The sequence below is a fragment of the Dromiciops gliroides genome, chromosome 1 (genome assembly GCF_019393635.1).
Source record: "Dromiciops gliroides isolate mDroGli1 chromosome 1, mDroGli1.pri, whole genome shotgun sequence".
Lineage (NCBI taxonomy): Eukaryota > Metazoa > Chordata > Mammalia > Microbiotheria > Microbiotheriidae > Dromiciops > Dromiciops gliroides.
In genome coordinates this window covers 101,476,652-101,500,552 of record NC_057861.1, presented here as the reverse complement: position 1 = coordinate 101,500,552, position 23,901 = coordinate 101,476,652, and the positions used below count along the sequence as shown (strand labels likewise).

The 23,901-nt window shown below is 37.3% G+C and overlaps 1 protein-coding gene across 1 annotated transcript in view; it reads right to left on the bottom strand.

Annotated features, from left to right (window-relative positions):
- ASAP1 (ArfGAP with SH3 domain, ankyrin repeat and PH domain 1) overlaps positions 1-23,901 on the bottom strand; it is a 375,367-nt gene that overhangs the window by 105,009 nt on the left and 246,457 nt on the right. The window contains 4 exon segments of the mRNA XM_043965620.1: positions 9,473-9,559; positions 10,526-10,601; positions 20,998-21,083; positions 22,295-22,424. Of these exon segments, the coding sequence (XP_043821555.1) occupies positions 9,473-9,559; positions 10,526-10,601; positions 20,998-21,083; positions 22,295-22,424 (379 nt within the window).

The following is a 23,901-nucleotide window of genomic DNA, read 5'->3' as shown; positions in this document are numbered from 1 at the left end:
ATTAAACAAGGTCCAATGACAAAGAAAACTAACAATACATTTTAAATCTAACAAATTCATATGAATTCTACTAGAATGCATGCACACACATATGTATATATGAATTTAGAATTATGTACCTTTGCCAATTTCATCCCACCCAAAGAAAGTAAATACATTTCTAAACACTCCTTGGTTAAACTCTTAAAACAGGCTCCCTTTTCTCAGAAAAAATATTTTCTCTTTTCCCTAATAACACCCCCTCAACATATTCCCTGCATCTGAATAGTTTAAAATGGTATATCTATAACATCTGTGTACTACTCCTCCCTTCTCTCCACACCCTGAAGAGAATCTGTGTGTTATAAATAGATGCCCTTATTTCCTTCCCAAAACTTCAATGTTTTATCAAACTTGTTCTACTTGGTAGTAAAAAGATAGCACTGAGACCTGTGGAATGGAGGCACTAGAAGGTAGAGTTCAACTCAATATAAGAAAAAAATTCCTGATAATTAATTAGAGTTGTTCACAAATGGAATGGGTTTCATACTGCAATAGAGAGCTCCTCCCTACATCTGAAGTGGAGATTTTCAAAGAAAGTCCAAACGAGTCCTTGTTGGGATTGTTACAGAAGGGACTCATGCTTCAAAACACACACAAAATGAACTTTGGAGTCCCTTCCAACCTTAAAGTTCTGAAATGAAAACTGTAATATCCTATTTTTTCATCTTCAAGACAGATCTTTTGTGCCCTTAGAATGTTAATGCTCTAAATTAAATGTTGATTTCTGAATATCAAACATTTAGAACCAATCATGTTCTTTGTATCAGCTAACAGAAGCAGTTATTTAAAACGTATTTCTTAATATTTTCCCAAGGCTTTGTTTTTTGGAACTTGTCTGTTAATTTTGGGCAGGATGAAAGCAACAAATCCAAAAACCCCTGCATGAACTGTCCTAAATTAACTACTAATGAGCTTTATAGCCTAGAAAACCAATACCAATGATTATTTGTGCATTTTGAAAAATGAAGGTCATTCAACCTATTCAGCAATTTGGTACTTTAAATGATGATGTATTGTTTTTGTTTTTCTTTTCAGGTTCTCAGAGAATTCTTAGCTCTCAATTTTTTTACTGAAAGGGGTGAAAAGTCATTCTCAATCCTTTTACAAAGGAAAAAAAAAACCCTTTGGTAAAAAAGAAATGCAAATTTTAAAAACTGTCTTCAATAAGAAAACCTGGGCTAAGGAAATGTTCAACTTCAGCTAAGACCTCAGAGACATTTAGTCTTCTCTGCAACACCAGCCAACGATGCACAGCCTGGTGTCTACAAAGTGCCATTCACTACTGGAAGATAACTGAAACATTAATCTTGGTTTCCATTTCCTTTCTTACATTAGCAATGCTGCCTAGCCATTAGCATTGCTCTCTCAGTTGGAAAATTTAATAAACTAATTGATCAATTATTATGCCTAGGATCTCCAGTCTTACAATTGCAAGTGATTACAAATTAATAGGTTTAATGGAGAAGTGTTTCTCATCTCCCTCTGATGAACTATTTTTTTTAAAGTACAGAACTTTCTGGTGGAATTTAGAATTTCTAACTTATGGTATGAAGGGAGTGCTGTAAAGGAGCACTCTGTAAACTTAAGTGCACCTTTTCCATGAAATTCTTCCTGGTTCCCCAAGTTGTTACCTCTTCCTCATCTTTTTACAGGGTTGTGCATTCAAAGCACCCCTCTTATTCAGCATCTATACCATAAAATTAGCGTTTTAGTTATCTGTGCATGCAACCTCATTCCAACTAGATTGTAACCTGTTTGATAAAAGGGGCCGTCCCATATTTATCTAAATATCTTTCCTAGTTTCTAGTACAGTGCATGTACAAAGTAGGTATTTCAAAGCTGCTGATGAATGAATGAACTGGTGAATCCTCATGCTTCAATAGCTATTCAATTCAAAAACATTTATTAGGCACTAAACATATTCAAAAGCAGTAACTTCCATTTTAATGGAGAAGGCAATAAATACTGGAGATTTGTTGGAAGAATGGCAAAAAACCCAGTTTTTGCCCTCAAGGAATTCAGATTCTGTTCGGTACATGTGCCTAAGTGAGAACTAATACAAGGTTGTTCTAGTTAGGACCTAGTGCCAGCAGCTAAGAGAAGGTGTCTGTCTTCTTGGCACCTGAGGTGAAACCTGAAGGAAGATATGGATTTATAAGACAGATCTGAGGAAGGAACACAGTAAGTTTGTGGGATGAATTATCTGATACTAAATTTGACTTGGAACATGATTATTCAAAATAGCATTTTTCAAACTCTTAAAATAGTTGTGTACAAATTGTTTTTTTTTTAAAGTTTTCATTTATTACTAAAGCCTGAGATTATTAATTGAGTAGACCATCTGCCAAAAGACAATCAAAACTTATTTGAATGTTTCAGCATGTAAAGTTTGGCTGAAAAAGAATCTGGGATTCCAATTTCTAACTATTGATTTCTCACTGAGGCCTTTTCTTTCTGAATATTTTTAGTGACTAGAATTCAAGCAGGGATCTCAGTGTAAATATGAAACATAATTCCATTTATAAAAATGTGATTTACACAACTTCTTAGGAACCATTCTGTTGTGTAAAAAAGGGCACACATGCATTTGTAAGCCATTTGTAATACAGAGGTCACTTAAATACTCTAGATCAAGGGTTGGCAAACTATATAGCCTGCTTTTGTAAATCCTGCAAGCTGAGAATGGTTTTCACATTTTGAAAAAGCACAAAACTTTATTTAAAAATATAAAAATCATTCTTAGCTATGGGCAGTACAAAAAATAGGTGATGGGCCAAAGGGTCACAGTTTGTCGACCCCTGGTTTAGAGGTGTCTTGCTATAGCTATAGATGATGGGTCTCTATTCCCTTGTCATGCCATTCTTTAAAAATTAGCAGAGGATCTAATTGTGTGTACTCTTTATACAGGTTTTAATTTCAATGCCTTTCCAAACACTCTTTATAAAAACTACCAATAGTCATTTTAATGTCTAGAGAATCAGCAGGTGATATGTATTTTATATATGAATGGAGATTTGTATATTATATAATAAAACATATAGATTATAGAAATTTTATATGTGATATATTATATTGCAATAGAACATATTATTATAATAGATTATAATGCCTGATATTATAACATATGTTTTATTAGGTGTTGTATAAGAAATATATTGCATATATAAACATTTTCATTAAGGTATTTCTTAATGTTGGGAGGGACCTCAGAAATCGAATATTTAAGGAAAAAATTAAGGCCCCGAAGGGTGCTATGCTTAGTAGAGCTGGAATATAGTAGGTTGTCATTTTCTCTTTCAGATCTTTTAGATTGGACACGTGAAGACAAGTATAGTATTAAGCATTGTCCTTTGTGCTCTCCTCTAAGAGAAAATAGGGTAAAAAAAATGTTACTGAATCGTAGGAACATGCATGTAGCCCCACCCCCTCATTTTACAAATGTGGAAAGTGAAGCCTAGAAAGGCAATATGATTTGCCTCCACACTGGAAGGCCACTAGTGAGCAGAAGAGCCAGGGCTTGAACACAGGACTCTGTGTTTCTCTCTTCCCTACAGAAGTATATATGGTTTGGGCCTTTGAAGGAATCTGGGGGGCAAAAATACCACCACTATATTAAAAAAAATTAGGCTTAAATATAAAACAATAAGGTCCCTTTCCAAACAACCATAAGACGTGTATACTTGAATTTATGACAAGTCAGGCTGTCTTCCCTCTGAACCACTCTCAGACACTTATGTTTTCCTTGTTCCTCATTCATATAGCTTCCCCTTTTTCTTCTTTACCCTTCTAAGTTTCAGCTATCCTTCAGGACCTAGATCAAGTCTTGCTTCCTTTCATGAACTCTTCTGAAAATGCTCCAAGCCACATTGATCTCCCTTCCTTTATTTTGCTAGCACTTGTAATCTGAACCACATAATTTTGTCTTGATTAGGTATTCTCTTGTACTGTGCTTTGATTGTTTCCTGTGTACAAGTCTTGCCTCCCAAATAAGATTATAAAGTTCCTCAGGACAGGGGCTGCTGGGCAGTTTTTTATTTTTTACTTCTTTTTAACTCACACAATTTGTATAAATCAGAAGTTTTTAACCTGGGGTCTAAGACTTTTTTTCCTTTTTTGCAAACCATCTTTTTCCTTAAATTATTTATTTAATGTTTTATGCACCCCCCCTCCCCAATTACATGTAAAAACAATTTTTGGTCTAAGAATTTAATTTTTTATAACTGTTTTTTCAATATAATTGGTTCCATTTATAATCCTCTTTTATGCATAAAAATATTATTCTAAGACGGTGTCCATAGGCTTCACAAGACTGCCAAAGGAGTCCATGACACATAAAAAATTAAGAACACCAGGTGGAGGGGCAGCTAAGTGGTGCAGTGGATAGAGCACTGGCCCTGGATTCAGGAGGACCTGAGTTCAAATTCAGCCCCAGACACTTAACAATTACTAACTGTGTGACCCTAGGCAAGTCACTTAACCCCAATTGCCTCACCAAAAAAAAAAAAAAAAAAGAACACCAGGTGGAAGTCTTCAAGATGCTCCTGTTCGTGGATGACATTGTCCTGCTTCCAATACAAAACCCAGCACATTATAAAGCCTCTTAACTAAGAAGATCCATAATCACTCTAACTATCCACATAGGAAAAACCAAGTGGTCCAACTATCCACCTATGAAAAACCACATGGAAAAAGACTGCTCATCAGCCAGACACAGGCATAATTTTATGGGAAACCTGCAGCGCTCATCCATAAGTAGTTATCATAGACAGACACTGCCTGGAATTGAACAGGAGGAAGAAAACAGGCTGGACTGCCTTTGGGAAATGACCTCAAGCTCTTCCCAGAAGTAAAGACTGATCCTTTAAATACCAGTATTATTGGACGGCTACTGGACACAAAAGACTGAAAATACTGAACAGAAATGCACGATCACCTAAAGGGCAATGGAGAGCTGCATGATGGGTGTGATGAAGGTGGAACACTTTACAAAGAATTACTGAGAAAGGATAGAAAGGATGTCATAAAAAACGTATGAGTACAAAAGATGGGCAGGTCATGTGGCAAGTGTGAGGGGCAATTTTGGAGAGCCAATATGCTCCACTAGTATCCTCTAGATGCCAAAAGCAAGCAAGATATGGCACCTGCACATTGGGCACACTCCCTGCCACAAGCTTGGGAGGATAGGGACAAGAATTGAAGAGGAGAAATAAGAAGAGACGACTTGTAATTTGCAGAGTTGGAGGGAATACTCATATCATTGGGATCACAGGTCTACTGGAGTGTAAGTGGAGTCCATCAGGGAATCACTAATCAATTGGAGGAATTCTCCCATTAACCTTATAAATTAAAGGGTGTGTTTCAATATTTAAAGCAAAGCACAGGGAGCACCTCCTCATGGAAAGTGACCATTCCTGCTTTTTCCATATATCAGTAATGGGTACTGCCTATTGATGACAGTCTGAGAATCAGCTGCCTCTACCAATCACCTATAAAAGTGAGCTGATTCACCTCTCTTATTCTCTTCAGAGAGTTGAATACCAAAGCTATTCAGACACAGCAGGTTTGATGGAAAGGGGAATGTTTGCTTAGCAGCCTTAATGTATACACATTATAAGGGAAGTCTAAACATAACAATTTTGAAGGCAATGTGTTATGACCCTGTGGAAAGAGGGATTTTCTCAGAATGTCAATTTATTGCCCCAGTGCAGCTCCAAATTCTCTTCTGTCTTAGGGGTGAACTGAAAGACTATTTCAGAGCTTTATGGATTTTATCTGTTCATGGGCTCCTGAATACTTTTGTCTTTTCCTTTTCCTTTTTTTTTTTTTTTTTTTTTGGTGCAAGGGGGAATTAAAGCTATCCTATACCTAACTGACATTCATTTAGTGCTCTGCATGCATATACCAGTGGGGGACCGCTTTCCTTACATCTGAGGAAATCTAGGCATGAACTTTACCTTGAGTATATGGGGAAACTTTCTTTGAGCAACTCTTAGTGGTGACAATGAGTCAGAGATATTACACCCAGTCCTTGTGAACTCAAGAGTCCTTTGACAGGAAAAGGAGGGATCTTGAATCATAGATTATGGGCTTGTTTGAGTACTGTATCCCTATAATGTCTAGCATAGTGCTAGACATGTAAAACGTACTCAATAAACCTTTGTTAATTTATTAAACTAATGCTATTTGATATTTAAGATAGCTAGCATTTTATGTCAATCTCCACAAGCCACTTTGACTCTCTTACTTTTATAAATAACCATAACCATAATTATAATAGCTCCTACATCTATAGGAATTTAAGGTTTCAGAGTGCTTTCTTCACAGGGGAGGCAGGTAGCAGAAAAATTATTCTTCTTCCCTTTGAAATAAGGAAACTGAGAACAGGGTGGTTAATTAACACTGTCACAGTCATAAATTAGTAAATATTGGAGTTGAGACTCAAATGCAGGTCTTCTGTGGTGTGTGTTTCAATGAGAATAACAAGAAGAGCAGCTAGCATTTATATAGTGTTTTAAGGTTTGCAAAGTGCTTTATATGTTACCTCATTTGATCCTCTCAACAACTTTGTAGGTACTATTATCTCTATTTTATAGAAAGGAAGTCCAGGACTTGTCCATGGTCACAAAAGTTTTAAGAGTCTGAAGAAGAATTTGAACTCAGGTTTTCATGACTCCAAGTCTAGGGCCTTATCCACTGGGTCACTAACTGTCTTAGGATCTGGAGTCAGACAATCTGATTATGGGCAAATCACTTAAGTCCCTTGGGTCTCAGCTTTCTAATTTGTTAAATGACCTCTAGAGTCTCCTCTAGTTTCAAATCTATCACTCATCAGTCATTTATTAAGTATCTATTATATTCCAGGCACTGTGTAAAGCTCTGGGCATAGAAAGGAGGCAAAAGCCAGTCCCTGATCTCAAGAAGCATATGGTCTAGTGGAGGAGACAACACAAAAACCATGTACCAGCAAAATATACTGGGTAAATTGGGAAAAAATCAACAGAGGGAAGGTACTATCATTAAGGGGGATAAGGAAAGATTTCTTATAGAAGGTGAGATTTTAGTTGGGACTTGAAGGAAGCCAAGGAAGCCAGAAGGTAGTGATGAGGAAGGACATTCCTGGCACAGTGGACAGTCAGAGAAAATGCTTAGTCAGGAGATGTACAGTCTTGTATGAGAAATTGGAAGGAGGCCAGTGTCACTGGATTGCAGAAGTAGGGGAAGAGTAAGGTGTAATAAAACCTCACAGGTAGAGGGATTGATACATCTTATAAAAGGGTTTCAACACCAAACAGAGGTTTTATATTTTATTCTTGAAGTGATAGGAAGCCACTGGAATTTATTGAGTGAGGGATGGAGTGGGTGGATGACATGGTCAGATGTTTTAGGAAGTTCATTTTGGCAGCTGAGTGAAGGAAAGATTGGAGTGGTAAGAGACTTGTGGTAGGGAGATCTACGAGCAGACTATTGTAATAGTTCAGGTAAAAGCAACAGGACTTGGTAACAGATTGGATATGTAGAGCAGAAAAAAATGAATTACCAGCCCACGTGACTGGCAGAATGATGATACCTTCAGCAATAACAGGAAGAGGAAAGAAGTTGGGGGCAGGGGGAGGAGGTAGAATGAAGAAATAAAATTCTGGATATATGGAGTCTAAGATGTTTATGGGATATCCAGTTTGAGATGTTCAACAGGAAGCTGGAGATGAAAGAATGGATGTCAAAAGAGAGCTTAGGGCTGGATAAATAGAATTAAGAATAATCCGCATAAAGATCATTGAATTCAAAGAAGCTGGTGAGATCACCAAGTGAAATAGTGGAGGAGAATAAGAGGGCCCAATTCTCACAACCCTATAGCTCTTAGTTCAATACTTTTTCCCATTGCAAATAAGGGCTTAAGCATATCAAGCAAAGTATTCCCTATGGAAACACTTGTGTAAATGGAAGTCCATTGTCACGTGAGAACGATGGATGATTAGAAAACCTAGTTTTGTTGTCTATAGCTACTTCACATTTCTCTTAAAGCTCTAAAAAGGGCCAAAGCTGCTGTAGAAAACCTTTCAAGTATAATTAATTGTTCTGTGAAACACTGAAGGTAAACTAAGTTGGTGATAGGACATATACACTTTTTATCATGCTTCTGTAGTGTGACAGTAGATCAGAAACTTGGGAGCAAAATCTGTGCTCTTTGCATCATTAAATATATATTCCCAGTTCTCAGTGCAGGGGGAGATATCTATCAATTATCTAGCTTCCTGCAACTTTCCCATGTTCCTTATAAAAAGGCACAGAATAGACTAAAATCATCTACTGGGAATCCTAGTTCTCCTAAGAGACCAAGATGTACAGAGGAATCTGAGTAGGAAAGGGGCCTTGCAGGTCATCTAGTTCAGCATGTACCCAAACAGAAAATTCCCTTTTGACATTAGCAGACATCCATTCTCTGCCTCTTTTGCCTCTCACTAAGATGTACAAAGCAAAGATGCCATTAAGTATAGACAGTGTTGTAATTCATAGGTAGGAAAACTGAGTAATTTATTCTTACTCTTCATTGACTTTCAGCATTTGATCTTATTAAACCCTATCTCTGACCAGTTGCATTGTGTGACTTAAAATCCAGTTCTACATTGTGCTCCTCTCCTCTATCAGCCCTGGCCAGCCATCTTGCAAAGCCATGACCCTGATGAGAAAGGGAAGTGTAAGATAATTCAGCACAAATAATCACACTCCTAGAAGACCTCAATGCACATACCCTACTATGGATGCAACCTAATGTTTGGCTTACAGTCCATTATTTTCCATCTAGAGTCAATCATCTGGAATCCGATGAATAGAATGAGGGTCTTCAAGATTTTTTTTGCCTTGGAGAAGCTTTAGGATATTTATGCCACCTTTAGGTTTTCTTATTAGATGGTTAAAAACCAAGAGTATGCTCAACAATGGTTAATTACTGGCCCTCTACAAAATGTGAAACTTTCTGTACTTAGAATTAGCTGAAGTAGGAAAAAGAAACCCTATGTTTCCCCAGGGGGTTGTTTCCAGGCAACAAGTGGGCACAACGCCCCGTGCTTGGAAGGCATAGGTGACCAACATCCAACATCTCTGACTGTTGCATAAACTGTACTGTCCCAGTTTGTAGCTGTTTAAGAGGAAGGACAAAGTAGGGCATGGAAAGAACTAAAAAAAGGGGTATGACAATGGAGACTGTTGTAATATTGTGGGGTTTTTTTGGCTATACTGTTCATTCTCATGGTGGTGTGGATGCCGTTGTTTTCTCAAAAACAGATTTTTGGAGGTAAACAAACCCTGGCTCTGTGTTTGTGTGTGGCTATCCATTTCTACCATGACCAAAATGAGATCTGAGAAAGTGCACATCTCCAGTCCTCTCACTTACACACCATTAACCCAAGTTCTGAACACAGAGGTCACTTACTTCTTTCTGATCCAGTTGGAGAGAGGATTTTATCAAGTCTCGGAGGGCGGTAAGCTGTTTCTTTTCTTCATCCTGAGTCTGCTTTATCTGCAAAAGAAGAAATTGTTTTCATTACTCACCTCTACATTTCACAGGCCCAATTTAACTCAACCCAATGTACCACTCATGAGACACATTTCATTGGGCAGTGCTGATTCCCTTATCAAAACCTGTAATATAATGCTACTTTTGAAAATGGCAAAGGCAAGCCCAAGGTTCCTCATTTTATGAATGTGCCAAACAGTATGTCTTAATGTAACTGTAAGTGGATAATGTGATATGCCTTTTCCTTAAACAACTCATTTGGGCCACCAATTAGACTCAGAAGTGTTATAATAGTCACAGTTAGGAAAATAATACTGATAATTTGTTCTCTGGTACTAAATCTTTTTTTAATGGAAACCCCATTATTCAACTAAACAGAAAAGGTACTTGAATTCTTATAGTATGGTTCCTCCATAGCTTTTAAAAAACCTTATTTTATTACTTATTATTCTGCATTATATTAAACAATGATGGAAAAGAGCAGTATGTTTCAAATTAAGTTTTAAGAAGCATATGTAAATGGAAGGTGTCATTAGAAAAAATGGGGAGATGTACTTCTCAACCACAGGCATTCATAGTCATGTTACAGTGCATGCCTTCAACATTGTGGGCACTAGGCCTAAAAAATTTTACCCATCTTTTTTGTTTTTCTTCAAAGACAGTCAAATGGCTTATACTGTTGACAGGAGAACAGTAAGACTACATTGCAACTAAATCAGGAATATAAATCAGTTTAGGACTCATTATTAGGCACATAAGAAAACTGGTATATCTACTATCTGGCCACTCATGGCCTCACTAATTAAGTTGAGCCAAAGGACTATCTTCTCAAGGTATTTATTGACAAGTCACTAAACTGTGAAGTTGTTGTCATTTATTTTATATGTCTTTTTGCTAGTGAAACCAATGGACTGGTAATGTTTATCTACATAAGCATGTTAAAAGCCATTTACTTCACAAATAACTTACATTATATAAATCAGCAGCCAGCTTTTCAATGTACTGTTTCAATTTATCTGCTGTTTTCAAGCCATCCTGAAAAAAGCTACAATGGAAAACACCTGTGATTTATCAACAATATTTAAAAAATAAAAACAGAACCAAAACTATCCCACACATTTGACAGCTGAAGACACTAAGGCCCAACAAAGTTAAATGCCCTGTCATTTTCCCCAGGAAATTAGGGGAAGAGCTATCTTGATTCTCAGGCCTATGTGCTTTCTAGTATACCCATTACATCAACCAAATCAGCTCAGAGAAATGTACAATTAATTAACATTCTGTTCATTATAGCCCAACTCATCTGAATTCTCAGATATTTCTATTTTTCCCCATTGTACTCTTTCTTTCTTTTTTTTTTTTTGGTGAGGCAGTTGGGGTTAAGTGACTTGCCCAGGGTCACACAACTAGTAAGTGTCAAGTGTCTAAGGCTGGATTTGAACTCAGGTCCTCCTGACTCCAGGGCCGCTACTCTATCTACTGCGCCACCTAGCTGCCCCACTCTTTTTTTTTTTTTTTTTTAGTGAGGCAATTGGGTTTAAGTGACTTGCCCAGAGTCACACAGCTAGTAAGTGTTAAGTGTCTGAGGCCAGATTTGAACTCAGGTACTCCTGAATCCAGGGCCGGTGCTCTATCCACTGCACCACCTAGCTGCCCCACTCTTTTTTAAGACCAGAAAAAAGAGAAAATTGCAAGGAAACAAACTGAAAGAATTTTATTTAAAGGAACAATTTCCAGGGTCCTATCTGGGGGGCAGTATTGATTCCATGCGGTTTCTTTTCCTTTCTAAACCTATGAGACTATGTAGCACCACAGAAACACCACTGTTGTCGTTGCTATTTGCCTTTCATTTTTGAAGAGGACCAATGATATCACAAGAATGAAGTCTTGTGAATTGGATTTAAGTAAGGCAGAGCTGGGCGGTCATCAGCCTAACTCTTCCTCCAGAATCAGTGAAGTCCAATGGCAGGACAAGTCTTGGGTGACAGCTTAGGATGCACTGTGTGATTTTGGTCTCTTCTGGATTCAGAGGACCCACATTCAAATCCTGCCATTGATGTTATTATTATTATTTTTTTTGTGGGGCAATGATGGTTAAGTGACTTGCCCAGGGTCACACAGCTAGTAAGTGTCAAGTGTTTGAGACCAGATTTTGAACTCAGGTCCTCCTGAATCCAGGGTCAATGCTTTATCCACAGCACCACCTAGCTGCTCCCTTGCCTTTGATACTTGCTACCTATGAGCCTTTTGCAAGTCACTATGGGCCTCAGTTTCCCCATTGGTAAAGTGAGGAGATTGGACCAGATGCCTTATTAAGTTCCTTAACATTTTAATAGTTTAATAGTTTCAGAAGAAGGTCACAGGACAGTGTAGAGTAAAAGATATACAAGTTGAATGAATCCCTATTCCCTCTAGTTTAAACTATCAGCTTCTCTGATTGGCTTTTAAAAACCTTTACAACTGAGAGCCTAACCTATCTGTGCTAACTCATTATATATTTTTCCCCTTTACAGCTGTGCAGACAAACTGTCCTCTCTGATTCTCACTCCTACTATTCCATCTCGGGTCTGAAATGCACTCCCTCTTTACCTCCACCTCATGGAAAGCTTAACTTCCTTCAGAACTGAGGTCAAACACTATTTTCTACTTGAAGCTTCTCCTGGACCCCTAACTGCTTGTGCCCTCCTGAAACTTTCTTGTCTTTATATTATATATTATTCAGTGTATACTTAGAGTATGGGCATGTTGTATTCCCAGGGACTATAAGCTCCTTGTGTGCAAGGACTATATATAATTTTTAGTATTTATCACTAGCACCTAGCATAGTAAACAGCCCATGGTAGGCATCAGATGAATTCTTGTTGACTGAGATGATTTTGACTTATGATCTACATTGGAAAACATTTCATTAAAGAAATGATACCTAGGAAAAGGTATTAAAAACATAAATATGTAAACTAAAAGATGAAAAGGATGAAGGCAGAGTTAGCTAAGCCTATAATTTAAGGTTCTATCATTTCTGATAGAGACTCTGCTCTATAATTACTTTTGCAAGGGTTTTAAAATTTTGTCTCTGATATAGAGGCAATATAACCTCACTAACAATAGTAGTAACAATGAGATGATGGTGACAATGAGATGCATGCTATCCTTGTTGTCACGTCTACATTTGCACTATGGATTCTTCCAAATAAGCCTAGAGGATGAGGTTCCATCCCAATGTTTTTATTCAACCACAAAAAGCAGTTATTTTTATCCACCTGTGTAAAGCTCATAGAACACTAATTATGAAAGGAGTAGGATGGTGATTTGTTGCAGGACTTTTTCTACTTGAACCTCACTGAAAAAAAAGATGAAAACAACAATTAGATAATAGCAATAATAGCAGACACTGAAACAGTGCTTGTAGGTTTGTAAAGCCCTTCACCTGCATCATCTCAACTGGCCCTCCCAACAACCATGTGAGACAGGTACTGTTATTATCTTTACCTTACAGAAGATGAAAAAGGCTTTGACAGGAAAGATAACTTGCCCAGGATGAGAGAACTAATAACTATTTGAAGAAATATTTGAACTCAGGTCTTCCTGAATAAAAATCTAACACTCTGTGTACTATGCTCATTGTCTCACCACACAGGGGCTTAGGATAAAGGTAGCATCTATCTAAAATACTTTATAAATAGCAGATAAGAGGGGGAAAGAGGATGTTAAGGGGGTGAGGACAGGAGAAAATTAAAGAGAAAAAGGGCAATATCCCTTCTGTTTAAGAGATGGGGAAAAAAAGATTCAAATAAGGCAATCCCTTCTTTCCAAAGCAAGAAGGGTGGGGGGTGGGGGAGGGAGGAATAAAATTCTCCAGAACGACTAGTTTGTAAAAGGTAGTTTAGGATGAAGACTCATCCTTTAGCCTGAGGCTTGCCAAGATCATCTTTTCTAGTTAAATCTTTCCTAGTTTTAATTTCTTTGATTCTTGAGAAACAAGAGAAGGGTTAGATGACAGCACCTAACAAAAACAAGGATTGAATTGTGCAGACACTACTCAATAATGTAACAGTAATTCTACTAAACCCAAAAGAAGCTACACAGGTGACATCAGACCATTGTCACTCTGGCCTCAGTATAATAAGGGGATGGAAATAAAGGATGTTATGAGTTGGAAAGGACCTAAGAGCCCATTCAACCCAACCATCCCATTTCTCAGAGGAGGATACTGAGGTCCAGAGAGGTTGAGTAACTTTCCTGCTAATAAGAGCCATAGCCAGGATTGAACCCAGGTCTCCTGTTTTGTTCTTGATTCTCTCTTTCAGTGAAATATGCATTACTCTGAACTTGAAGGAGTACATGAAACAAACTTGCTATAAATACACAAATCCTATCCCAAGGGGTTCAGCTCAGGCCACTAGGCTTCTCTTCATGGGACTACTCAATCTATACAATAACATTTACATCTTCCCAAAACCCCATTCTGACTTGTCTTGGCATAGAAGTAACCTTGAGTGCTCTAAGGGTAGGTGAGGACAGCATGTGCTTTGGTGGATTGTACCACACTGGAAGTGCTCTGAATAAACTCCCAGTGGAACAACGTCTGTTAGCAAAAGTCTAGTTAAGTACAGAGAGTCTTGACACCAAAATGTGGGCTATTAAGCAATTAATTCTTTGGCCATAGTTACTCACAGAACAGTCTTTAAAAATAAGCCAAGGAGAAATGAACTAACAAAATATAAGAAAATATTTTCAATAACAGTAACTACTCCTGCCATGTCGCAAGAAGTTTTAATAAAATTCAGTCATTATCTACAATATAATGAGAGTTATGTGTACCAACATTAAGTAGGATCTTCCTTATTTATCTGTTAGGCCAATGGGGATGACTTCAATCTTTAAAGACATGTTTGAGGGGGCAGCTAGGTGGTGCAGTGGATAAAGCAGCAGCCCTAGATTCAGGAGGACCTGGGTTCAAATCCGGCCTCAGACACTTGACACTTACTAGCTGTGTGACCCTGGGCAAGTCACTTAACCCCCATTGCCCCGCAAAAAAAATAAAAATTAAAGACATGTTTGGAAGAGATTTTAAAATATTTTAATGGCACAGGATGAGAAGACATTTTAATCTTGAAATCAATAGGCTGATGTACTCTTAAGTTCTAAATCAATGGGCAATGTTTGTTCTGAGATAATAAATTAAAGACAGGATAGCATACCTCAGAAGTTTCTAACATGATTATAAGTCTGTTCTGAACTAAATGCAATTGATTAAATGTCTCAATATGATTGACACTTCATCTCTGAATGAATCTTCAAGTATGAAATTATTTTTTAAGTCAATGTCATCAAATCAAGCCTTTTTTTGAAGCTATGTGGTCTTTCACAGTTAACAACAATGATGAGGAAAGAAATACATTTGATTCTCATAGTTCAATAACCATAGCGGAAAAAAATAACTATTTTCAGCCCCTCCCCTTTCACATATACCTCCTGAATAGGCTTTAAATGACCTAGTATTTGGAAAAGCTCATGAGGATGAAAATTAAACTTTTGAGACACTTTTTATCTGAAAGCATCATGAAGATTATTTGCCAAATTAAAAACATATACACAACAACAAAACCCAAGAAATGACCCTTCAATGAATCAGTTATTACCTCAATTTGAAAATCTAATTTATAAGCTCATGGCTTTGACTAAATTAGATATTGATTCCAAGGCAATCTAAGTTACTTAGTGACATTTCTTCCCAAATGTGCCCTGTGAAACTCCAGGCAATCTTCAATCATATGCCCTATATCCCCATGGAATTTAAAGGCCATAATGGTGGTTTAGAGAATAACTAATTACCTTCCTTTGTTCAAATATTACACAATGCCCTTTGATTCTGAAAGAAAAGATGTGGGATTTCTATGCTTCAACTTAGAGGGGCTGGTAGAGCACTCCTGAGAGAACTGGAAAGGTTTTCCTACAAGTTTATGGGCAACAGATTTCTATAATTGTTGTGAAGTTAACTAGTTTCACTGTGTGATTCTACCAGCCAGGCCTCTAAGAAAACCCAGTCAACCTGGGACTCAGGGGTTAGATGAGTTGTTGATTTAAATAGTAATACTGAGTAATTTTTAGTATTATTATAAAAATAGTTTTAACCTCATGAGCTCCCTGAAGGGATGTTGCCTCTCCCCATGGATCTGAAGCCCACACTCCTAGAGCTGCTATCCTAGGCCATAATACTTCCTTCCCTGAAAGGATCATTAATTTGATTAACCTATTGTTTTTCTTGAAGATAAAGTTAAAGTGCTATCATTACCTACTCACTCTTATTAGAGAAAATTACTAGTTGATTCATCAGTCTTCCAAAACATTCTACTACTTCTGTTTTTATTGAGACTCAAAAACAAGAAAAAATGGAATTGATGATAACTTATTTATTTCAAATGATCATTGATTTAGAGCTGGAGGGGATCTTGAGGGCCTTCTAGTCCAACCCCCTCATTTTACAGATGAAGAAATTGAAGAAGTTAACAGGAAACTGATCTTAAAGGCAGGGCTCTTTTCACTATCAAGTAACTTCATGATACAATTACAATATATAATAGGATAATAATCGCTTATATTTCTATAGTGCTTTAAGGTTTACAAAGTACTTTTCTCACAACAGTTCAGTAAGATGGGTAGTGCAAACATTATTATCCCCATTTTACAGATGAGGAAACTGAAGCTCAAAGAGTGACCTCCCCAGGTCCATATAGCTACTGAGTGCTGAAGCTGGAATTAGAAAACACATCTCTTAACTCCCGGTTCTGCCCTTTCCCACTATACCACCCTAGATATAAGGGTTATTAAGGAACAAAAGAAGTTATCTGAGAGCTCCTATTTCCATTTTCTTAGAGGTACTCGACACTACAGTAAGTAGTTCTTTCTCCTATGGTTTTCAGTTTAGGTCTGTTGGGATATAACTGGGATGAATTTGATAGTATTTCAGGAGTAGCTAGGTAGTGTAGTGGATAAAGTACTAAAATTCCTCTTCCTCAGTTCAAATCTGGCCTCAGAAATTTACCAGCTACGTGACCCTAGGCAAATCACTTAATCCTGTTTGCCTCGGTTTCCTCATCTGTAAAATGAGCTGGAGAAGGAAGTGGCAGACCAGGCCAACATCTTTGCCAAGAAAAGTCCAAATGGAATTATGAAGAGTCAGACATGACTGAAAAACAACTGAACAAGAGGATGGTGTTTCGAGATCTGTGATACTCTCCTTTGTATGTTTCCTTCTTCCATAAATATTCACTGTGTAGCATAGGATTATTAAGAATTGACAAGATGTTTTCTTATGAAGACTTTGCCAAAGTGATGATCCTACAGATAAGGAAACTGAAACTCAGAGAGGTTGGGCAGCTTGGTTATCTAGTTCAACCCTTTCATTTTACATAAAAGGATCCTGAAACTCAGAGGGGAGAAGTGATTTGCCCAAGGTCACACAGCTAGTAACCAATGCAGCCAGGATTGGAACTCATGTTCTCTTTCTCCAGATCTAGACGGAAACATAACTGTCATATTCTAGACACTTTCAAATATGAAATATATGTTTCTCCTTATCTCCACCCCTAAAAACACCTTATTTACCCTGAGACTCACCTCAAGTGTAACCTTCTACGTAGAGCTTCTCCTGATATCTCTACAGCTCTAGTGCCTCCCTTCCCCAAATTACTTTTTATTTATTCTGTGTATATTCTGCATATTCTTATTTACTGTACTTATACACTGTCTCTCTTGATCCAATGGATGCTTTTTGCGAAAAGGGACTGATTAATTTTTGTCACTGAATCCCCAGTGTTTAGTACAGTGCTTGGCAAACAGCAGATGCTTAAATGAGGCTTGAATAATTTTTAAAATGGTAAATATATAATTTTCTGTAATATATATGTATATATGTACACACAAAGTTAAAGAGAATTCAGAAAAATGGTGTTAGCTGGTGTGTAATTTAAAATTCTAAATGTGGGTTCTAATCTGTTCCCCCAGTTTTGGGGGAAGCTGACTAAAATCACTGATAAAACAAGTTTAGATTTTTAAGGATTTATTGAAATATAGAAAGAGAAAGATTGAGAACAGAATTCCTACAACCTCGCCATCCTATCTTTCCTCAGCTCCTCTCCATCGTTCTCTGCTGTCACCACCAAGTCAGGCACCAAAAACACAGTGTTCTTCACGCAGGCTCCCCTTCCTCCTTCCAGTCCCCTCCCAGAATGGGAAGGTTCTTTAAGCTGGTTGGTTGGTTGATTGGGCCGGAAGTTCAAAGCTTTTTTAGATTCTGAGAACCATGCTTTCTTAAGTACTCTCAAGTACCAGCCAGATGTGCTTAGAATCTAGTCAACTACTAATCCAGTCAAATCAGCCAGTAATTCACTCAGGTGGGCTCCTGAGTATATGCCAAATCTCATCTATCACATTCCATTATCTTGACAGTTTCCCCCCCTTTGTTTCTTCTAGGAACAGGGTCTTCCTTGATGAAACACACCCTACCAAGAATCATCTAAGAAAAGACTTTCAAAGACTTTAAAAAATGCAAGATGGTTTTAATTTCATAATACAATGTTAATTCTAGGAGTATTGTGCTCCCATATTCTGAGTTGTTTGTTTTTGTTATTTTTTTCTCTCAACTGATTATTTGATCGAACTCTATAGAGCATTTCCCTGGCAAATTGGTTGCCATGGCAAATGTAAATTGATTCTAGAAGTATTATTTTTGATAAGCCTACCTCCCCCCAAAAAAGAGGGGAACATTTGTAAAAGTTTTCTTTGAGACTGTGTTGTGATTTAACTTGTATTTAAATATGTTCTGATTTTTCACAAAAGTAATTGTATACGAAGTAAAAAAAAGGGGTATTATTTGAAATTGTTGCATAATTGTATATTATATTGTGAGTCAAGGTACATTCACATTTTTTGCGATCATTTATTATCCTCAATTTTTAAATCCATATGAGACTTGGATTATGGGAACTTATCATTTAAGACATTAATTCCCTTTATTCTGAGTTATCAGATGCCAGTTGGCCAAGATGCCATCCAATCACAAGAGGAATACATGCAAGAGTAGACATTGAACTGTCACATGAGGGGAGACATGCATGAAGTCAAGGTATGGTCGAGGGAATGGCTTTTGACAAATGTTGAGGCTGGATTCTCTTGGTTTAATTTTTGTTTTTTTTCTTTTCCCCCACAATACTGTACAGATGGCTGGAAGTTTTGATCCCACCCATCTCATTCTACACCTGGCTTCTCTGCCCCCTCCTATATGCCTGATGCCATGGACATCTCAATCCCATTTATCTGATTAAGTCTGACTCAGTTTCCTCAAATATGTTCAGTGGCATGGACATACATTCCATCCACCTATTTTAAGCCTGGCATACTGCATGGGCAGTATATATTGCTCAAGTGTGGGAATGTTCATATCCCATCATTTCTCTATTCTTTTATGGTAAACCCCATAATTATCTCAGGTGTCATGATAAATATACTGCTGAATTTGGCCTTGACATCTGTTACCAATTATATTAGATTTTTAAATTTCTCATAATGGCATGAGGATAATTAGGCAGATGATGCAAAAAGTGATGAAATAAAGATAAAAATTATTTTTAAAAATTAATATTACAGCAATTGTCTTCTCAATTTACCCTCCATAAAGGGGGACTATAGTAGTATTAATTTTAAAGAATGTTTCAATTTTTGTTTTATTATGTTTCATGTGTAAACAACTAAGATTCTGAATTCCCTTAGACATGTTTTTGAGAACTTTCAGTGTTTGATTTTGATTATTGACAAAGTCATTTTAAAGTTGTGTTAAGCTCAATTTTGTAGGAAATTTTCCTGTCTGATTACCAGCATCCACACATCAACCCCTGAAAAGACTTCCATTCCATGACTATACCCAGAGGACATCTGAGAAAAGACTTTCAGAGACTTTAAATGAATAGTATTTTTTTGTTTGTTTTTTTCTTTTCCTTCTGTTATTATATATACAATCTGTTACTTGTACTCTCTGCAGAGGCCCTCCCTTTGCAAGACCAATGTCAAAGCGCTGGTTCATGAGGATAAAAAAAAATCGCCCCTCTGGACAAAACTTTCCTCTCTCCCTTTTCTACATTGTTATTAACATATTGTTAGTCAGCATAGGATATTATATTCTGTTATTTTCTTGAAGAAACAAAGCAGGGACTATAATGATCGGAATGACGCCACCTGCTAGAGACTTACTGTAGAAAAGCTCCACCATGAGGTGAAGGTCTCTGAGGGCAACACCATGCGTCTTTTCTTTGGTGTCAGAAAGTAATGTTTGCTTGTGGGAGGAAGAAAGGGGAGCCTGGTGCTCTGACTCACTCTCTTTTCCTGTGGACTCTGGCAGAGAACGGAGCTAGGAATGCTCTCTCCCTTTAATAGATAGGAATCTAGGCCTTTTCTTCTCTCTTTACCAAATTCTTATTCTCCTTAACAAATGCTTAAAAGCCTAACTCTTGCTAAAGCTTATAATTTATTGGCAACCACTCATTAGATATTTTAGACAGACTAGCTAGAATTTTAGCCTTAACACTGGAAACATAAACAAACATTGGATAATAGCGCTTTCACAGCTATGGAGGTTGACATAGTTGGGTCATTCCTACATGTCCTTTCTTTAACCCCATTCACTATATCCCTAAGGGATCAGCTTCCTTATTGTAAATACCACTGTTCCATAGAATCTCCTACCCCTTCCTGTCTACTTTTTTCTCTGTGACATTGAGCTCTATCCTCCATGTCATCTATCTCCAAGTGGCAGGTGGGAGCCCAACCACTGGTCAAAGAACAAAGTCTTTGGGGAAGTGGCCTTTTGGGATATCTAATTTACTCCTACCTCTCTTCCTCTTGGAGTTGGGGTGAGGTGAGAAAAAAAAGGAGGGAAAGTCAACATCCTTAATAATAAGATACTTATCTCTGAAGGAACTTTGGTCTAAGATGCAAGCAGTCTCAGAGAATAAATGAGAGAGGACTGCTTCCTTAACCTTGCAACACCAAGCAACAAGGATATCTGGTATAGGGTGTGCCTGGGGCCAGGGGAAGGTGTTGTTATTACTTTGACTACTGCTGAGGAGGTCAGAATGGTTAGGGGGAAGTCAGTCAGACCAATATGGCAGGAAGAATCTGCAGCCCCTAGATTTATAAAGGAAATTTTCAGAAAACCAATATACCTTACAGAATCACAGGACTTCAAGCTTTAATTGTCAGAAAGTTCTTTATAGGAACCCTAAATCTGATTCTGTTCTACTTATTGGCTCCAGTTTTCGCCAAGGGGGCCAAGCAAAATATCTCAATTATCGATGTACAAAAAAGAAGACTGAAAGCAAAAATCAAGGGAAAAAAATCTTGGGTTCAATTAGAACACTACAAAAAGAGGAGAACATTCTACTTACTTGCATTGTGCATGATAATACTTTATAAGATTCTGGAGTAGGTCAACACCCTTTTTTGTCTTGATTTCATTAACTTTAATGAGATACTGTGGAAATAAAACAGAATTTGATGTTGGTAATTACAGGCCTTCAGATGGTAGAGTACCAGCTTTTAATCCATACAACTTGAGGCAAAGCTAACTAGTAGATCCCTCACAGTTGTTCAGTTCCATTGAAGGAGTGCTGATCTAGCAGGGCAATGAATCAAGGGTAAACCAAGTAAACTGAGTGATTAAGTTGTTAGCATTTTAAAAATACTAAAATTAGTTCATTTGACAAGTTAAAGTCAAACACGGCAAAAACATTCCAAAAATGATCAGAAATCCATTTCCTCCTTCATGTAATACAATAGGGCATGCTTTTTTTATGTCCTTTCTTATGTTACAAACTCAAGATTTTAAAAAATGGATATTATACTTTTCTGTACAAATTAGGTACATGGTTAAAAAACAACAACAATGACATGCCAACAAACAACTGGAAATATTTTAGAAAACAACATCACCAGTAAAATCCAGCATTCACTTTTCACAAACAGTGCCCAACCCTACCCAGACTATTTCCACAATCATCCAGCCTCTTAACAAGCAGCATTCAGGTTCTCACCCAATTAACTCCTCTCTTTGCTTTTATTTTTAAGCATTCTAAAGAAATCCTGACCGACTTCAACCTGAAGACTGAGAAAAAGAATTCCATGACATTCCTTCTTTGGCCTCTGTGCCTGATTTTTGAAGAACTCCAGAGGATGCTGACTCATAGGATTTGGAGTTAAAAGGAATCATTTAGTCCAACTGGCTCATTTCACAAATAAGAAAACATACCCAGAGAGGCCATGTGACTTACCTAAAGTCATACAGGTAGCTATTAGTTGAGCTCAGATATGAGCCCAACACTGTATAACTATTCCATATTACTTTCACAGCTGTTTGTGGTGGATGCTCAGCATCATGCCCTAACTGTAGGAATGAGAATCCTAGCTCTGGTATTTTTTTATATGTGTTACCCTGGATAATTGCCTCCCTTCTCGAAGCCTCAGTTTCTTTATCAATAAAACAACAGGGTTGGACTAGATTACTTTCAAAATCCCATAAAGCTCAAACTGGAAAAAAAGTGAAATATTCAGAATATAATCCTTTTATCTAGTCAGTGAATATACCCTGTCATTTTTTAACCAAATAATAACCTGCTGATTAGCAGTAAGGAAAAAGATACCAATTAAAATTACAGGCAAATTATTTTTTAGAAAATCTTTTCTTACTTCACACATCTGGAGCTGAAACAGACGCCTTTCCTTCTCCATTTCTTCTGCTATTTCTGCTCCTGTTATCTCTGTGCGGATCATCCCATGCTGTTTTGCATGTTCTCTTTTTTCTTTTTCAATTTTTGTACTGTAATTAAATTAAAGCAGATGAGACCATAGGCTTCAAAAGAACATCACTAATATCTCTCACTTAAAAAGCTACACTGAGCCAACCCAACCAATGTTCATCATTCATCTCAGCTCAATTCAGTAGATAATTATTAATCACCACCTGTGTGCAAGGCACTAAATTTGATGCGGGATAGAAAGACTAATTACTACTTACGACTATATGGAGATAAAACATGTATGTGCACTACTGTCATACAAAACCTGAAATAAAGAGGCAGCATGGATCTTCATGATGGCTCTGGAGTCCAAGGACCTGGGTTTGATTCCTGGTTCTTCCACCAAAGGAAAGGATTGAACTAATTGACCTGAGAGGTTCTTTCAATTCTAATTTCCTCATAATCACAACTCTGTATAGAAAGGACTTTTTCAATTTAGAAACACTATAAAACACTATAAAAATGTGAAGGTTGGAAAAAAACAAACACCAAAACCCAACAAAACCCTCTACTGTTCAACTTCTCCAATGCTAGCTTCTCTGTGAAACTTCCCTGATCTTACCTGAAAAGTGTGTCCTGTGAAGTTCTACTAACATATTGTATTTTTTTCCTCTGTACTTATCTTATGGCATTAATTTAGAGCTGAATTCAGTAGGATTTTTTTAAAATTTAATTTTATTTTTTGCAGGGCAATGGAGGTTAAGTGACTTGCCCAGGGTCACACAGCTAGTAAGTGTCAAGTGTCTGAGGCCAGATTTGAACTCAGGAACTCCTGAATCCAGGGCCGGTGCTTTATCCACTGTGCCACCTAGCTGCCCCCAGAATTCAGTAGGATTTTATGCCATGTCAGGTGGATAAATGAGACTTTGTAGTGCCAAAAGTTAGACTGATCCTAAGGGGAAAATAATGCCATATCAAATTTTCTCATAGCTTGGGTGCTTTTCCTCTTTGAACTTTCTATTTATTATTAAAATCCAGTCCAGTTTTGTATTGTTTATCATGTAATCAATCAACAAACAGGTAGAAAGTGCTTATTATGAGCCAGGCCCTTAAGGCATCTAATGTTTAAATAAGAAAAAGCTCTTGAATCATACTTGAGTAGTAAATATATGACTATACAACTTTTGGGCAGTTAGGTGGCTCAGTAGCCAGATCACTGGAACTGGAGACAGGAAGATCAGAGTTATAATCCAGCCTCAGACCCTTACTAGCTGTGTGACCCTAAATAAGTCATTTAACTCTTGGTTCTCCCCAGTCTCCTCATCTGTATTAATAATAGCCCCCTACCTGCCAGGGTTGTTATGGGAATTGAATGAGAAAGTGCTTAACATAGTGCCTGGCACATAGTAGGCACTATATAAATGTTACCTATTATTGTTTTTAAAAGATATTTATGTTGACCTTTATGTAGCACTGTAAACTTTGCAAAAACAAGGTAGAATCAAGATTTTGTTTGGTCCATTAAGGTAAGTGCTGTAGCTGTGATTATCTGAATTT